At 40.1% G+C, this 14,930-nt stretch overlaps 2 protein-coding genes across 3 annotated transcripts in view; one reads left to right on the top strand and one right to left on the bottom strand.

Moving 5' to 3' along the window:
• Window positions 1-3,161: 3,161 nt before the first annotated feature.
• LOC121901723 (homeobox protein CHOX-CAD-like) lies at window positions 3,162-6,622 on the bottom strand. The gene is made up of 3 exons (XM_042418632.1): window positions 6,173-6,622; window positions 4,897-5,045; window positions 3,162-3,849 (listed from the first exon to the last, which is right to left on the bottom strand). Exons 1-3 carry the CDS (start codon window positions 6,501-6,503, stop codon window positions 3,664-3,666), a joined length of 666 nt encoding a protein of 221 aa, XP_042274566.1. The 5' UTR covers window positions 6,504-6,622; the 3' UTR covers window positions 3,162-3,663.
• A 35-nt stretch (window positions 6,623-6,657) lies between these two features.
• pdgfrb (platelet-derived growth factor receptor, beta polypeptide) overlaps window positions 6,658-14,930 on the top strand; it is a 35,208-nt gene continuing 26,935 nt past the window's right edge. Inside the window, exons 1-3 of one of the 2 annotated variants that reach the window (XM_042418628.1) lie at window positions 6,658-6,745; window positions 9,424-9,523; window positions 11,867-12,316. The gene's annotated coding sequence lies outside the window, so the exon portion shown is untranslated. The remainder of the gene's footprint in view (window positions 6,746-9,423; window positions 9,524-11,866; window positions 12,317-14,930) is intronic. The other variant, XM_042418629.1, reaches the window with a different exon arrangement.

Raw genomic sequence — 14,930 nt, 5'->3', positions numbered from 1 at the left:
AAGTGATTTGAAATAGTCAATTAGACTTACAAAGACAATAATATACAACAAAATATAACATGACACCAAGAGAGGAAGTGCTAGCCTGCTACATTCAGCTCTCAGCTCCAATCCAGCTCTACTTTGGAAATGTTCACTGCACTTTAAACTTATATTCTCAACAAGAACTAATAAATACAGTAGATACATATCTACCAAATTCCTTATAAATATCCTTTGTTTTTCTTGCCTTCTCTGAAGACCCCACCTTTTCTAACTTAAGAGTCTCCGCCGCTTTAGAAATGCGCTTTTCTGACTCACAAAGAACATTTTTGAAAAACAAAACATAAATAAATGCATCAGAACCAGAGATGTTGTCTTTCTTATTCCATGCAGTTTTCACAACGCAACTCAACTTGATTCACTCGATTGTGCAGAGTCGGGTGTGTTATGCTAGTAGCAGCTAATGTAGCCTCGAGCTGCTAATCTCAAGCAGAGATGAGGAGCGAGCCACAGAGGTTTTCTCAGTTTCAAACATTGTCAAAGTTTTCAGGCATTGCCAAGACATAACTTGAGGCAAATTTATCAGACTTTGTGTAGCTGCCTCTGGAGCAGGTTTTTCACATATGTAGTAATCCTCCCCAATACCTGTAAACAGACTTTGATGTGTCAAATTAGCCAAATTCCCTTTAACTACTGTGCAGCTTACTTCCTCAAACCCAGAAGAGGGTGTGCCTGACTGCACAAGAGGAAATAATGAACACTGAGGGCACTAACAAATATATTCTCTTCCTTAAAGTTACTATACTTGTCTGCAGCTCTTGCTTTTTTAATTTTATTCCTTCAATCTGAATGTAGAAAGCAATTTATGGAAAACATTTTGGAGAAGTAATTTAATATTCCCACACCTGTAAGTAGATGCAGGTAAAAACTCAATGTCCTTGCATCTGCCAACAGTCTTTTGGCATGGGTGTGACCGAACCTTTGATCTCTTGTTTTTTCCAACTCAGCATCGCCCTCTGAAACATGACCCATTTATATAAAAAGCTTTTTAGAAAATGTCTTTCATAAATTATACCAAATTTCATTTAATTTAGCTTAGTGTTAGTTTTGTTCATTTCATTGCAGTTATTCTTCATCACATTTTATTTCTTTATTAAAATGCTTTTTAACTTCAGTTGAGCTTTACCAACTAGTGTGTGCTATTTTCTTCTTCTTCTTCTTTGAATTTAAAATGACATCATGTGCTTAAATTAAACCTGAGCAGTTTTTGCTGTTCACTTGCTGTGGGTTTAATCAAAGATAGAGGTTACATGATTGGTTTGATGTGAGAGTTTGGGGTTAAAGGTTGACAGCCATGACATGCCATTCAGCTGATTCACAGTGCCATAAAATAAGTGTTTATGGCCCATGATAGTTGTAGTGTTCTAAAACAACCTGAGATAAACTTTTAGTTGAGCCCACTTCTTAAAACACAGTTGAACTTCTGACTGACATGATCTATTGAGCAAATAATTGACAGCATAAAGGCAGGATAATAAAGCTGATCCAACAATCTGGCATCTTTTTGCCATCTGATCAAAAAGCCATTTTATTTTATGGGGACCAACTTGCTCAGCAGTCATTCTGCTTTTGATCCAAAGACATTCAACTGCTGTACTTGAACTCTGAAAGGTTAGATCGAACCACAATTAAACATTTATATTTTACCTATTGAAAAAACTGATCATTTTATGTCGTGACACAGTCATGTGATGCTTCCTCCCATGCCAATGTTATAAAACTATAAAACCTAAACTGGTGGCTCCTGCCCATTCTTCAATGCTGAGCATGTAAGTTTCTGATTGAATAAATGCTTTGGTGACCAATAATTTAATATTCATAGAATTTGTCAACAGATTGTAAAATAAATATTTTAGGATCAAGTTTGATCAGCTGATGTCAACAGAGGGTCTGTTAAAGGGGCCCATATTTATTGTATAATTTGTATAAAATTTTTGTTCAAAAATGAGGTCATCTCAGGACATAACTTTATTAAATTACTTTATTAGTGAAGTAATTCTGTGGGCAGGTACTGTAGATGTATACCAATGGTACATTTCTTCTGCATTAATTTATCAAGAAGCTTTTCTCTGCGGAAATGTTTCTACATATTGGTGATTGCGGTCAGTGCTAATGAACAGAAAATACAAACCAAATCAATAAACCGCTGTACTGATCTCCTGTAATGTTCAGCAAAACATGTTTTACAAACAGCAAGACCTACATAAACTTCAGCTTTAACATATGAAAAAACAAATGCAATGAAGTGTTGAAAGAGATAACAGGGAAATTCTTTCACTGCATACGCTGATTGCCTCAACACACGAGTAGCACAGCGGTTTATTTGGAAACAAAACTAAATTTATATTGCTACATTTGTTCCACTTGTTCTGCCTCTTCTTTAAGGTGACCTGAACAGGAAGATATTAAAGTCTTAAAATTTAGGACTTGCATATGTTTCAAAATACAAGAGAAGTAGGGACAAAGCTCAACGTCTGTATTTAGCAGTACAAGAACTGTAGATCATGAGTCATGTGGTTCAGTCTGCAGCTTCTCTTCAGGATGTGGCTAAACACTTCTGTCTCAACATCATATTTCAGTCATATTTAAACAGTTCTTGCTGTTACACTTTCACAATGTTGTGAGAAGAAAAAGAGAAGAAAAAGACATCAAATGGAATTATTTTTTAAAAATGTCATAGTATACACGTACTAAACAATAAATGCCACATGACAAAACTTGTGTTTTCATACCAAAATCCAACTGCTTTAACTGTACTTCCTAGTTTTTAACATTTCTGTACCATTGTTCCTCCCATCACATTATATACAGCACAGTACAGCTGCCTTCCTCTCCCTAACTGAAAGCATACAGGTTTTTGCTTAACAATGTTATATCCTGCATCAATATTCAACATTCATATTTCAACATTAAATGGAGGTTGTACTTTGGCATAACCTTCTTACTGTTTCCACCTTCTTTACTCACAGTATTAACAAATGTAACACTTTCTGCTCTCTATTTCCTGTAAAGTAAAAGGGTGATAAAAATATTAATTAGCATAATTTTATGTTCCTAAAAGTAAGTGTCAGGGCTATTTAAATAATAATTGCGCATTCTGCATTATTCTTTTTTTTTTAAATTTTTAGGCTCAAGTAGGGCCTTGGCGTGCAGTTAGAACAAGAGAAAAAAACAGAAGAACACACTTCCTTTTTTCTCGCTGATGTGGCATAGATAAATGAGAATATTTGAACTAATCAGTGTGTGATATCACACTATCGTCAAGATGCAGGCACATTTTAACCTCCTTTCAGTTTAAAGAAAGAAGAACTTCTAAAACTGATTTTACTTTGTGGCTTTAACTTTAACTTTTTGTTTAATGAAGGCACATAAGTTTGACTCTTCCTTAAAATGGTACAGACACATTAAAGTCCCATGATTGGCAAATGCCCATTTTAGACGATCAGTGCAACAGATATGTAGTGCTTGTTATTGTAAAAGGCAGGAGGGGGCTGTATCATTATAACATCACAGTGATGTGAATCATATCCGTTCATTCTGTGGTGAACTTAAAAAAACAAAAAAAACACACTATGTACACTTCCCATGCTGCATCAGTCTTTTGTACAGAATGAGATCCACCTAGTATTCCTCTGATATCGTATCAGACAAAATGTTACTGCCTGGGCTGGCTGTCATATGGGTGTCAGTGGGTCCTCCAAGTACAGGTGGGGTGGGCGTGGTAGTGGAGGCCTGCTGGGAATGCTGCAGCTTCTTCCTGGTTATCTTCCTCTCTTTGGCACGTCTGTTCTGAAACCAGATCTTCACCTGAACCACAGATGCACACAGCATGAGAGATCCACATCAAAAACATATTTATTAGAGAAAAACTCTTATTGTGTGTTCATAAACCATCAACAACAGAAACAGAAAATAATGACTACTTCTCCTTTCTCACAATTTCCTCTGTCTTGCATCATTTTCTATGAACAAGTCTATTGTCTGTACTGGATCTTGCTTTAAGATGAACGGCAGTCTCACTATGCCTCATCCTGACTTATACTTCTGCCTAAGTTTAGTTATTTCCTACATTCCCAGAATTACTTAAGGTGCAGCAACCAGTAGCACTCAGCTGAAGCTTTAATGAGCAATATGGTTGGGCAGTAAAAACAATAACAACAATAATAGTATCATGAGAGCAAGAGTGGAAGTTTCACCATTAACACTACTTATGCTAAATGTTTTGTTTGGCAGCTTTGCATTATGGTCTACCGAGGTTGCTGCTGTTTCTTTCTACAGCAGGTTCCTCTATATGGGGTTGCTGAAAAACTCTCTGCAAATCAGCTGTGTTGTAATTATCTCAACATGAGTATGCAATACTCAGAATGAGTACACTATGTCCTAAAACATCTGGGCATTGTAATTATTAGTCAACATTACTCAAACAGGAGTAAACAGTGCATTTGTTGGGGACTGTTTTCAGCTGTGGGTTAATACACATTTGGTGTTCGAGTGAGTATTTATGGCAGCATGACCATATGCGTTGGGTTGACTAAAAATAAACTGCAGTGACCATGTTCATCGTGATAAAAGAAGTGCAACAGTGTGACTCACTGATGTGCTTTAAATAGTTTTTGGACAACAGTTAAAGAGCATTAAGCTTTATCTGGCTAAGACAATACTTGTAGTAGGATCAATTCATTGTAGGATTTTTTTTTCTCTCATTTGTTGACAATAAGAAAAATACAGAATATCACCAGCTTTGTCCTTTAATGCCCTTTATCTTCTCACTTGCTTCTTATCCTTCCTGCACCTTCTCCCTTGTCTCTACCGCTTACCTTTCTGCCTCTAACTCATTTGCTCCTGTCCTCTCACCTGTCTCTCGGAGAGGCTCAGCGCCATGGACAGCTCAGTCTTCCGCCTCATTGTGATGTAGCGGTTGCACTGAAACTCACTCTCCAGCTCCAGGCGCTGCTGGTCAGTGTACACTACTCTGTACTTGTCCTTGGTGCGAGTCTTTCCTCCTGAATCACACAAAACAAGCCTGAATTAGTAAAACCTAAACTATTGAATGACTGAGGGAATTTAAATAAATAGGCGTGTTATCCAGTCCTTTGTATTTGTTGGGTCTTCATTCCTACCAGTAATGCTAACAGGAGTGACTGTAGCGCCAGTGAATCATGTGCAATGTGGGACTTGGCCCGACAAATGACTAATTTGAAGATGTCTGGTGCCACGTTCAAGTTCAGGCGCCACTTAAAGCCTCATCAACTCTATTAATCATGTTAACTATAACTAATGTAAAGACTCCCCACTGCATTGCATCAGTGGTTCTCCTTATCGCCTTGAGTGGTGTTTACATAGGCAGCTATTCATTGACACACATCTTCACACACACATACACACTCTCAAGGAAGGGTGAGTCAGAGTTATTGATCTGATATCTTGACCGTGTGACAGCATCGATCGAGGCCGGGCACAAGATACACGGACACGCAAGCACGCACGCACACACACAGACATCTGTGAGGCCCAAGGATTCGCCCTTCAGATTTGGTTTGACTTCTGCAGACTTCCTGCACTGCGAGTGTTATCTAGCCAGTTTGTCACCCTTTTGCACCCACCCAGTGGACAGAGAGGGTGGGGAGCGCCACTTCTGCAGACTCTACGGCCTCCACTGTTAGCTTTGCATTGACATCTTACACCATGCTGGCGGAAGGGAGAGGCGAAAGGATTGATGAATGTGTGTGTGTGCAGCCAGTCTGATTTAACTATGTCTACATGTTCAAATTGTTCCAGTGTATGAAACTGTGTTTTGTCATCTGCACACCCACTCAGCTGCTGTGATTTAGTTTGTCATGTGACAGCACAGAGGAGTGTAATAACCAAAAATTGTGTTAGTTTGAGCCTCCATAATCATAGGATGACTATCTAGATGACTTATAACTTGTTAATTTGTTTGATTAATCCAAGATAGACCTGGACATGTAAGCCTCATGGTCTAAACAGGTGTTCAAATTTCTGATGACATAGAAACAGGGATTATTTATAATGGGCCTAAGTATTTCATTACATAAAGCCTATAATAAACCTACATGGTGACCTCTATGTCTAGTACAGTACAGTATCTTTCATTATAAGGTAGTCCCACCTGAAACGGACGGTCTGATGGATTCATGTGGTCTCGTCCTGGAACCGAGTTGGTCCTGACCGGAGATGAAGTTGTAGGGGGTGAACGACCCCCCTCCAGCTGCGGTGGGCGTGCCGCTCAGCTCCGGGGAGGTGAAGCTGACCTGCCCGATGCTGGGGCTTGACCCCGGGAAGCTGAACGGATACTCCTCCCGGGGAGCGTAAGCGGTGTTCCAGGCGCTTGTCGACGGGTCGACGTGATGATACGTGAAGTCATAAGTAGGCTGGATGTACTGACCGTTCAGTGACAGTGTCTGAGCCGGGTGTCTGGCCGACTGTGAGTTGGGGTACATACCGGTATCCGACAGGTAGGTTGACTCTCAGGTGAACCTCGGTGAATCAAACCAGCTGGCGCATGTTAGGCCTCCGTGTTTATTCCCAGCAATCTTTGACGCTCTGTTTTTTCTCCAGTCTAAGGTTCAGCCTTAGAGGAGCAAGACTACACACCTTTATAGATTTACTGCCGAGGAGTTCAAAAGTATCATCGTGACGTCACGTTTTACCTGGGACCCACCTGCCTGCTACTCTTGGCGACGTGAGTGCATTGACCCTAATTTACCCCAGTCTGCCCTCAGTCATTTTGATAAGGCCATGTATACGAGATGTGTATATGTGCACGCACTTGTGCACGTAGTGAGGGGCTCATGTGATTTCCTGCACAGAGGTTGTAAATCAAAACGTCAGTTGGCCCAGTGGTGGAAGAAGTATTTATTCAAAGTAGCAATGAAAAAATATTACAAATCTTACCTAAGTTGAAGTACAAAAGATAAAAGTATTGAGCAGAACAGCCCCTGCAGTAATTGTTGCATATTTAATTATGTTGGTTTGCTTTGGATTATCATTACTGATAATTACTTTGTGACCAGTATTTTAATGTTGTAGTTAGTTGAGGTGGAGCTAATTTTAATTAATGCTGTGGGGTAGTTTAAGCTTTAACAACACATTTTATGAGATATGTTTTATATGTAAAATGTGATAAAAGTACTTACATGAAGTACAAGTAGGCTACCTTAAAACTGTGATTAGGCACAGTCTAGTAAGCTAAATGTACCTTTTCATTAATTGGGTTGGTAAACTTCTTCTTTGACACAGTTGTATAAATCCAGACTCATCTGTGTGTGTGTGTGTGTGTGTGTGTGTGTGTGTGTGTGTGTGTGTGTGTGTGTTGGCAAACAAGCGGGGGCATGAATATTATGTATGTATTGTGTATATTGATATGTTGTTGTATGAATATCTGTATGTTTCTTTTGGACAATATCTGTATATTGTATATGTTTCTCTATGACTTCCAAAAAGAGGTGTAATGGATGGATTTTTAACCCCTCAAAGGTTTGTTCAGTTGACTGTGTTATCTTCAATAAAAACAATACAGCCAACTTCCTCTCCGAGGAGATAACAGATTATCCAAACAGGATATTCTTAGTAAGATACTGCTGGTTTTGATATTATTTTCCATATGATAATTGTTCAAAAGTCAGGAAGACACAATTCATTTTATTACATTATTCTTTATGGTGTGACAGTGAGGTGAAGAAACCAGGGGAAACACATGCAGTATAGGCAAAACCTTGTTTATGATTTCCCTTAAAATAAAATGTTACCTTTAATGTACAATCTATAACAAATAAATAAAACTAATTATGTAAATCAAGTTTAAAGTAAAGTATGTTACAGTAATAAGAAGGTGTTTTGTCTGAATAGGTTCGTGCTCATATTGACCACATGAGGGCAGCAAAAAACTAAGCACTGGCAGGTAACTCGCCCTCTTCCCTCAGAGACACAAATCTGCTGTTTCCAAACATTCGAACAATATGCACAAAGTTTATTCTTCTTTACACCACCTCCACAATCAGTTGATGTACTGAGAATATCATGTTATAGACTGTATATTCCACTTGTCAAGCTTATCTGTGGGTCCATCTGCATCTAAATCTGCCAAACATTCATAAAAGATTCATGTTAGTGTCTTGGTCAGAACAGTCATTATCAGCTTTAACAGCTATCAGTTGTTCGCATAAAACAGGCTTATGTTAATGGAGGTGGAAGTGCTGCAGACCTGGACATTAAGGCAAGTGCAACATAAACAGTGCATATTACCAAAAGTTGGAAATACATTAGATCATAGCTACCAAACAACTTGGATAAAAGTAAAGCAATGAGGTTTCAGCACTTAAGTATGTATTAAAGCATGTTTTAATATACAAATTGTTCTGCACAAGCTGTCTAGTCATAACCTTAAAACTGGCACTAAAAATGTCTTTAAACATTCAAACGCTGGAAAAGATCCACATAGTTTAAATTTAAAGCACTACTCTGCTGCTGTGTGCCAAAAATGAACCCCTGAGCTTTTTTCAGACATTATAAATCTTTAATATTTATCTAAATGAGGGGTTGCTGTAGGAAACAATCCATGTATAGATTCATTTTAAACAGTGCAGCATAAACATCATTCCCACTGGTCTTGTTGTAGTTGGCGAGATGTTCAAGTTCACCAAGGGAGAACTAATAAGAGGTTGGTATCCTCTTTTCACCGAATCTAAAAGCTCACATGTGTTAGAAAAAGAGCTGCTGTAGGTGCCCAGACACACCCAGCGCTTTAATCGCCCACAGTCATGTTTCCCCTTACAAATACTGTCCACAAAAAGTCTGCAAACAGTGCTTATCATGTGCTAAACCCCCATAACATTTCTGTACCTAAGATTTTGCTGCACTGTGACAGTCAAAAATTGAAAAGTGGATAACTGCTCATGTCATTTTGATGCTGATTAGCAAGCAGAAATCTGCGTCCTTCGCCATCATGATGTGGTCATAAACAAATAGTTGTCAATGTGTAACTTCTAAACAGTCCTAGTTGTTAAACTGGCTCTTTTCCAAATTCAGTTGTTTCATTGAATAAAGAGTGGGAGGTGGTGTGTGCACACTCACCCACTATGTCTGAGTTCAGGATTGCCTAATTAATAAAACAGCATATAGCAACAGGGCAATATTTCATCATGCCGGACTGCATCAGGTTATTGTTCTTGATGCACAAAATTTATAGTTTTTCTTTTTGGACATTTTTATTGAATCTTTAAAACCAGATTACAGTCAGGCAAAACATTTGTAGTCTTATGTTGCCTGGGTTTATAAAACACTTTTTTTTATAATCAATTTCTACTTTTTAAAAGTAGGAAAGGAGAACCAATTGTGACATTTTTTCCCTTTATTGGACAGGGCAGAAGAGAGAGCTGACAGGAAATGAGAGAGGAAGGATGACATGCAACAAACATCATCAGCGTCTTTAACCCCTACAGGCCACCAGGACGTTTTACTTGTTAGTTGATTTCACTTTTGTCATATTATTTTTTAGGCTCTTTTCCATTTTAAGTAGATTTTTTTTGTTTATTTTGTTTATTTTTACTGACTTCAGAATGTTCTATTTTCCATTTTCACTTTCCATTTTTAATATCTCTCACTTCTCCTGTTGGGCTTTTAATCTATTTTATGATGTTGTTGATTTTTTCCCGTCCTGTCTTGCTCAAATGGCTTTGGTTAAGGGACAGGTTCACAATTTTTTCAAGTCTGTCCTAGTAAGGTGCCCCAATGAACATTGAAACAGGGTTTCCTTGCTGTAATCATTCCTCCTGTTTATCCTGACCATTAAAAGATCCACCCTTCAAAATCCACAGTCCTCATTTTGAGCAAACATTTATTTAAAAGGTTATCTGAAGATAAAATTAGGCTTGAGCCATCCAAATTAGGCAAATAAAGTGGATATCTCCCAAAGTTACACTCTTTAAAAATAGATAAATAAATAAAAATTGAACTGAAATTGAAAGTGCATTATGAAAGGATATGTCAGTGTTTATTTGGGTATCTGACTATTGTTTTAGGACAGACTCAAAAAAAATTGTGAACATGTCCTTTAAAGTTGGTATATAAACAAACATTTGACTCATATCCTTTATCAGTACAATTTATAATGGATCTGACTCCAGATCAAACACTTTATGGCTTCATCCATCTTCCTCTATCAGAGGTGAGTAGGGTTCAGCTGAAGGTCTAGGCCTAAGCCTCTGTGTTTCCTGTGTCTCCAATGGCCCCTGCCTGTATGACACAGAGAGATAACTTCTAGTTATATCCAAAAACAGGCAAAACACAAACACTGGAGCAGCAAACACAGTGGTTGCTCTAGTTGCGCTCCAGTTATGGCAACAATCCAGATCAGCAGTGAAAGAAAAAAAAAACACTCTTGTAGTTGTTCAGATAGGCTGAATAGACGGGCTATTGTTGTATCAGAATGATTTGGAGTCCAGTTTGTTAAGTGGTTTGCCACTCTGTCAAGCGGTATGAAAAAACAAGGAGAGCTGCCAAATATAATGCAAAACACGCCCCCTTGTTTTCTTTTTCGCCAGCACTTTGCAATACTTTGCCAATGCAGCAACATCGGGCAATACTAAAATTATAGATGATGATAAAAACGTCTTTCTATCTAAGAATTCTTGAAACATCAGATATTTCTAAGCAGTGTCCTTTTAGAGCTTTGGCTCGCTGCAGGATGTTTAGACAGAGTATCTTATCTCCAGCCTGATAAGGGATTGTTTGTGGAGGAGTATTTGGATCTATGTAAGTATATAATGTGCACTACCACTGCATTATTACCTATTATGTCTTGTGGCAACATTTAAATGGACTTTGCAAGCACTAAAAATATATGAGAGTAGATTCAAGGGGTTAAATTGGTGGATTTATTGCATAGAGGTGTTAATTACATAAGGTGGGACTGTCCTGTGTGGTGTTGCTCCCCTCCTATCTAATTACTGGGGCTTCACCAGCTCTCTAATTAATGCTAGCAGGGCCTTTAGATTTGCCCTCACAATTAGAGGAGAGCATGGTTATAGTCCAATTTAGTCCCTGTTCCCTCCTCCCCTCTGTCTGCACCCCGCTCCCCTCTCTTAATGCCCCCGACCCCTTGTTAGAGAGAAAAAGGCCTTCGTCAGCTGCAGATTTGTGTTATGAATCTCAAGCCATCCAGTCATATCCTGGGAAAGGAAGAAGTTAGGAAGAGGGCCAATACAGAAAACAGATTTGCACGACATGTGTTTGAAAGAGAGCGGCAGAGAAAGAGGAACAAAAGAAAGAAGGGACAGGGAGGGAGGGGAGACTTATTTTATTTGGGCTGAAAAGGAAAAGAGAAGACTGAAAAGGAGATGAAACATGTGAGGAAAACAGGTTCACTCAACCTTTAAATTCTTTTACACCTGATTCTAGAAATGAGATTATGTGAGTGAAGTTATTTTCCTGAGAAACTGAGACTTCCATGTTTGTTTCCAAAGCAGGGCACTGTGAGCTCCTGCCAAAACCTTTTCTCTCTCCCCTGGACCTCTCTCTCTCTCACTCTTTCTCTTCCTTTTTATTGTGTTTGTTGTTTTATGGAGGGTTAGATGCGGTCCAGATTTCTGTTGCCAATAGAGACTGTCTCAGTTCACCTCCAGTTGCTTGCCACTCCATTCATAAACAAATCACTCCAGCTCGGGACCTCTGAGCTGCTACTTAACAACAACAAGCAGAACTCGATCTGTATTTTGAAGTTTTCTCCCTCTGCTTTTCCCTCACTTCACTCCTTTTTTTTTTGAAACTTCCCTCTCTTGCTTTTTGCTCAACTCCCCCTTCATAGTTCCCTCCCTCCTCTCCCTCCCCACTCACTCTTACTCCAGCTTCATCAGGGCCGGACCACTGACAGTCTCCTCTGTGTGAGTCTGTCAGGGAAGGAGTGTGTATGTCTCTCCATTGAGAACACTTTAAAAAAAACAAAAAAAAACAGCACTCTTTGGGAGCTTTTTCAGAGTGTGAGAGAGGAGAGGAGACCCCTATGGTGCTGTGATTTGACTAAACAAACAGCCGTGCTCTGAGCGGTACCTCCTCCAGCGGACTCCCGGGACAGCAGAGATTAACCTCGCAGCCCTCTGACTCTGAACATCTGAGACATCTGTACATCTGAGGCAGCGGCCCCTGTAGAGAGAAACGGCTGGAAATCTCTCCTTTGATTTCAGAAGGAGGAGACCAACCGCTGGACAGAGAGGAAGCAGAGTGAAGACCTGTATGAGCTTCTACGATCACTCTTAAGGTAAGAGGTCTTACTTCTCCCTCACTGTCAAGGATATTACTTTTAGTCACGGCTGCTTGGCAGCTGTTGGCAGGAGTCAAGATGTACTGTACAAAGCGGTGAAAATTCACTTAGCCTGCATGGGAAGCCCACTGTGACTGATTAAATTTCATAGCTGTCTGTCACAGAGTGGATGCACCTCATCCTTACAACACTAGACTCCTGGTTCCTGAAGTGTTAAGATGAGCAAATTTAAATAGCTGTCAAATAAATGTCTGGTTTGAACACTTCAGCTGGAACTTTTGTTGTGTGATGCTGTTGCTAGTCGCCAGTGTTGAGGCGGTAATGTGTCTGTGTTGGTGGTATTTGCTACCCACATGAATGTGTACACACCAGGGATTACAATGTGAAAGAGTGTGAGCAACCTGTTCAAACATCAACATGGTGATGATTTGCTTGTCTGTACATAGACACCTTTTCACTCTTTACATGGTGAAACTTTAACAGTGTTTATCTTCTGACTAAGAGAATACGTTTGACAAGGTATCCTGGGGTGTCCGATGCATACACACACACACACACATTGGGCTTTATAGCACTAGCTGTTTGTATGCTCTCCACTTTGTGCTTCACTGCTAAAGGGCTTGTTTGTACAGCCCTCCTCAGTCACCCTGAGTGAACTGGCAGTCCTCACCGCTACACCATCAGTCTCTTTCCTCCCCTGTGAATGGCCCTAACAGAATCAATCTTCTCTGCATATCTCAACCCACTGAAAAGCCATGGCTGTGCAGTGATATCAGACCTGGCATCAGTCACTGTCACCAGCATCCTCTTTAACTGTGGATGGATCCAGTTAACGGTAACACATACAAGCTCATGTAACAGAGGTTTATGGCTTTTTATGCCATGTTCACCCTTTTTAAATATAAATCTCTCAGCAACTCGGTCTTGTCTGAGGAACGTAGACATGAACAGTCGGTTGAATCATCTCTTTGCATTTATCACAGGAGAAGGTTTTAGTACCTGGAATGAGTTACATTACGGCTATGTGAGCCATTTCATGGCTGAGGCAAATGTGGCATGCATGTCTTTTCACTCTAATCCGCCATATGTTGTGCACCTGAAAGCGCTCCCACTTCCCTGCCATGCATGACTGCTGTGGTGTTTAGCTGTTGGGTTGGTTAACTGCACGTCCATCTTCCGTATCCTGATGACCTTTTTGATATGAGAGCATCAAAATTAGCATCAGTTGTAATCTAAACCATGTCGGCATGTGTTTTGTGTCTGCTGCTCTCCTCCTCTACAATTAGGAGTTGCCTTTTGAAGTTTTTGATCTCCTCTTACTGTCTTGTTTGGAGATGGCTTTGCGGATATTTTGGTCCAGGCATTGTCTTGTACTGTTGTTGCAGATGATCTGTTGGAAAATTGCATGTATGTCATACTTTTACCATCAACGGTACTGCATTCATTTCATAGTTTTACAGTCAGTAGGATGTCTTTTGCAGAACATTTCACAGCACCTTAAAAAACGCAACCTGACGATCTTTACAGAAGGATTTGTAAAACAAAGTGAAACTTCATTTGTCTCCCGAACGGTGGGGATTTTTCTCCCTGTGCGTCAGGCTGCTGGTATGTGCTGCAGCAGAGCTCTTCTCCCTCTGACCCTGATGCAGCACGGCCCAGTCGGCTCCATTCCCCTGGCCCAGACCTAATCCTTCGTCATCAGCTGTTTCCTGGCTCTCCGGCCTCACTGCATGCCAGCCGAGAAAATGTGCTTCACATTATGACCATGCAGAAAACATGCCAGGAGTCTGATTCAGCTCACATGTGCTTTAGAACAGTGATATGTAAGAGTTTGAGCTCAGCAGCAACTTTTGAAACACACTGATCCCATTCTGTCCTCTTGTGATTTATCCTCTACTGGCTCAACACACAGCTGTTCAACGACCACGCTCTGAGAACTAGTGTGACATTGTTTACATCTGGACAAAGTTTAAAAACGAGACAACTCATCACATGATAACACTTATTAATGAGTATCTTGTTTTTGATATTTGAATATAGCAGTCTCTGATTCATTCTCTGGTGATCACTCTGAATGTGGCTGATTCATAATTCATCACCCATACTTTTGGACTGAGCTGTTCTGTTGTGCAACTATCGGTCTCACGTTCCTCTATAGGTCACTACTTCTTTAATGCTGTACTCAGACTTTTATTTGAGAGGTATAGCTTCAATGAAGAGCACTAAGTGGTGCAGCAAGACAGCATCCTGTATGGCTCAACGTCAATCTGCCCCCCCCCCCCCCCCCCCCCCCCCCCCCCCCCGCACGCGGGCTGTTCCCACCTTCTTTCCCTCCCACCCACTCACACAGAGCTGACAGGCAGCTGCATCTCATCTTCAGTCAGAGAGCACAGCCACTCCTACAGGACGACTAGTGGAGGAAATGTTTTGTTTATGAGTTATAATACTGGACTTTTAGGAGGAATTCAGCCTGAAAATGCAAAGAAAGGTGTCATTTTCAAACATGTGATACAGAGAAATTGTCAGTACAGGCAAAAAGTGGTGGAGAATAACAAATTCACACACACAGTTTACTTAAGTATTGGGCTTAAGTAGGCTATTTAGAAACTTG

The sequence above is a fragment of the Thunnus maccoyii genome, chromosome 8 (genome assembly GCF_910596095.1).
Source record: "Thunnus maccoyii chromosome 8, fThuMac1.1, whole genome shotgun sequence".
Lineage (NCBI taxonomy): Eukaryota > Metazoa > Chordata > Actinopteri > Scombriformes > Scombridae > Thunnus > Thunnus maccoyii.
This window is presented reverse-complemented; position numbering and strand designations above follow the sequence as displayed.

Coding starts and splice junctions, on each gene's coding strand:
- LOC121901723 (XM_042418632.1), bottom strand. CDS start 6,503: ATGTACCCCAACTCACAGTCGGCCAGACACCCGGCTCAGACACTGTCA. Junction 5,046..6,172: donor CATCAGACCGTCCGTTTCAG/GTGGGACTACCT, acceptor TGTGTGATTCAG/GAGGAAAGACTCGCACCAAG. Junction 3,850..4,896: donor TGAGCCTCTCCGAGAGACAG/GTGAGAGGACAG, acceptor TCTGTGGTTCAG/GTGAAGATCTGGTTTCAGAA.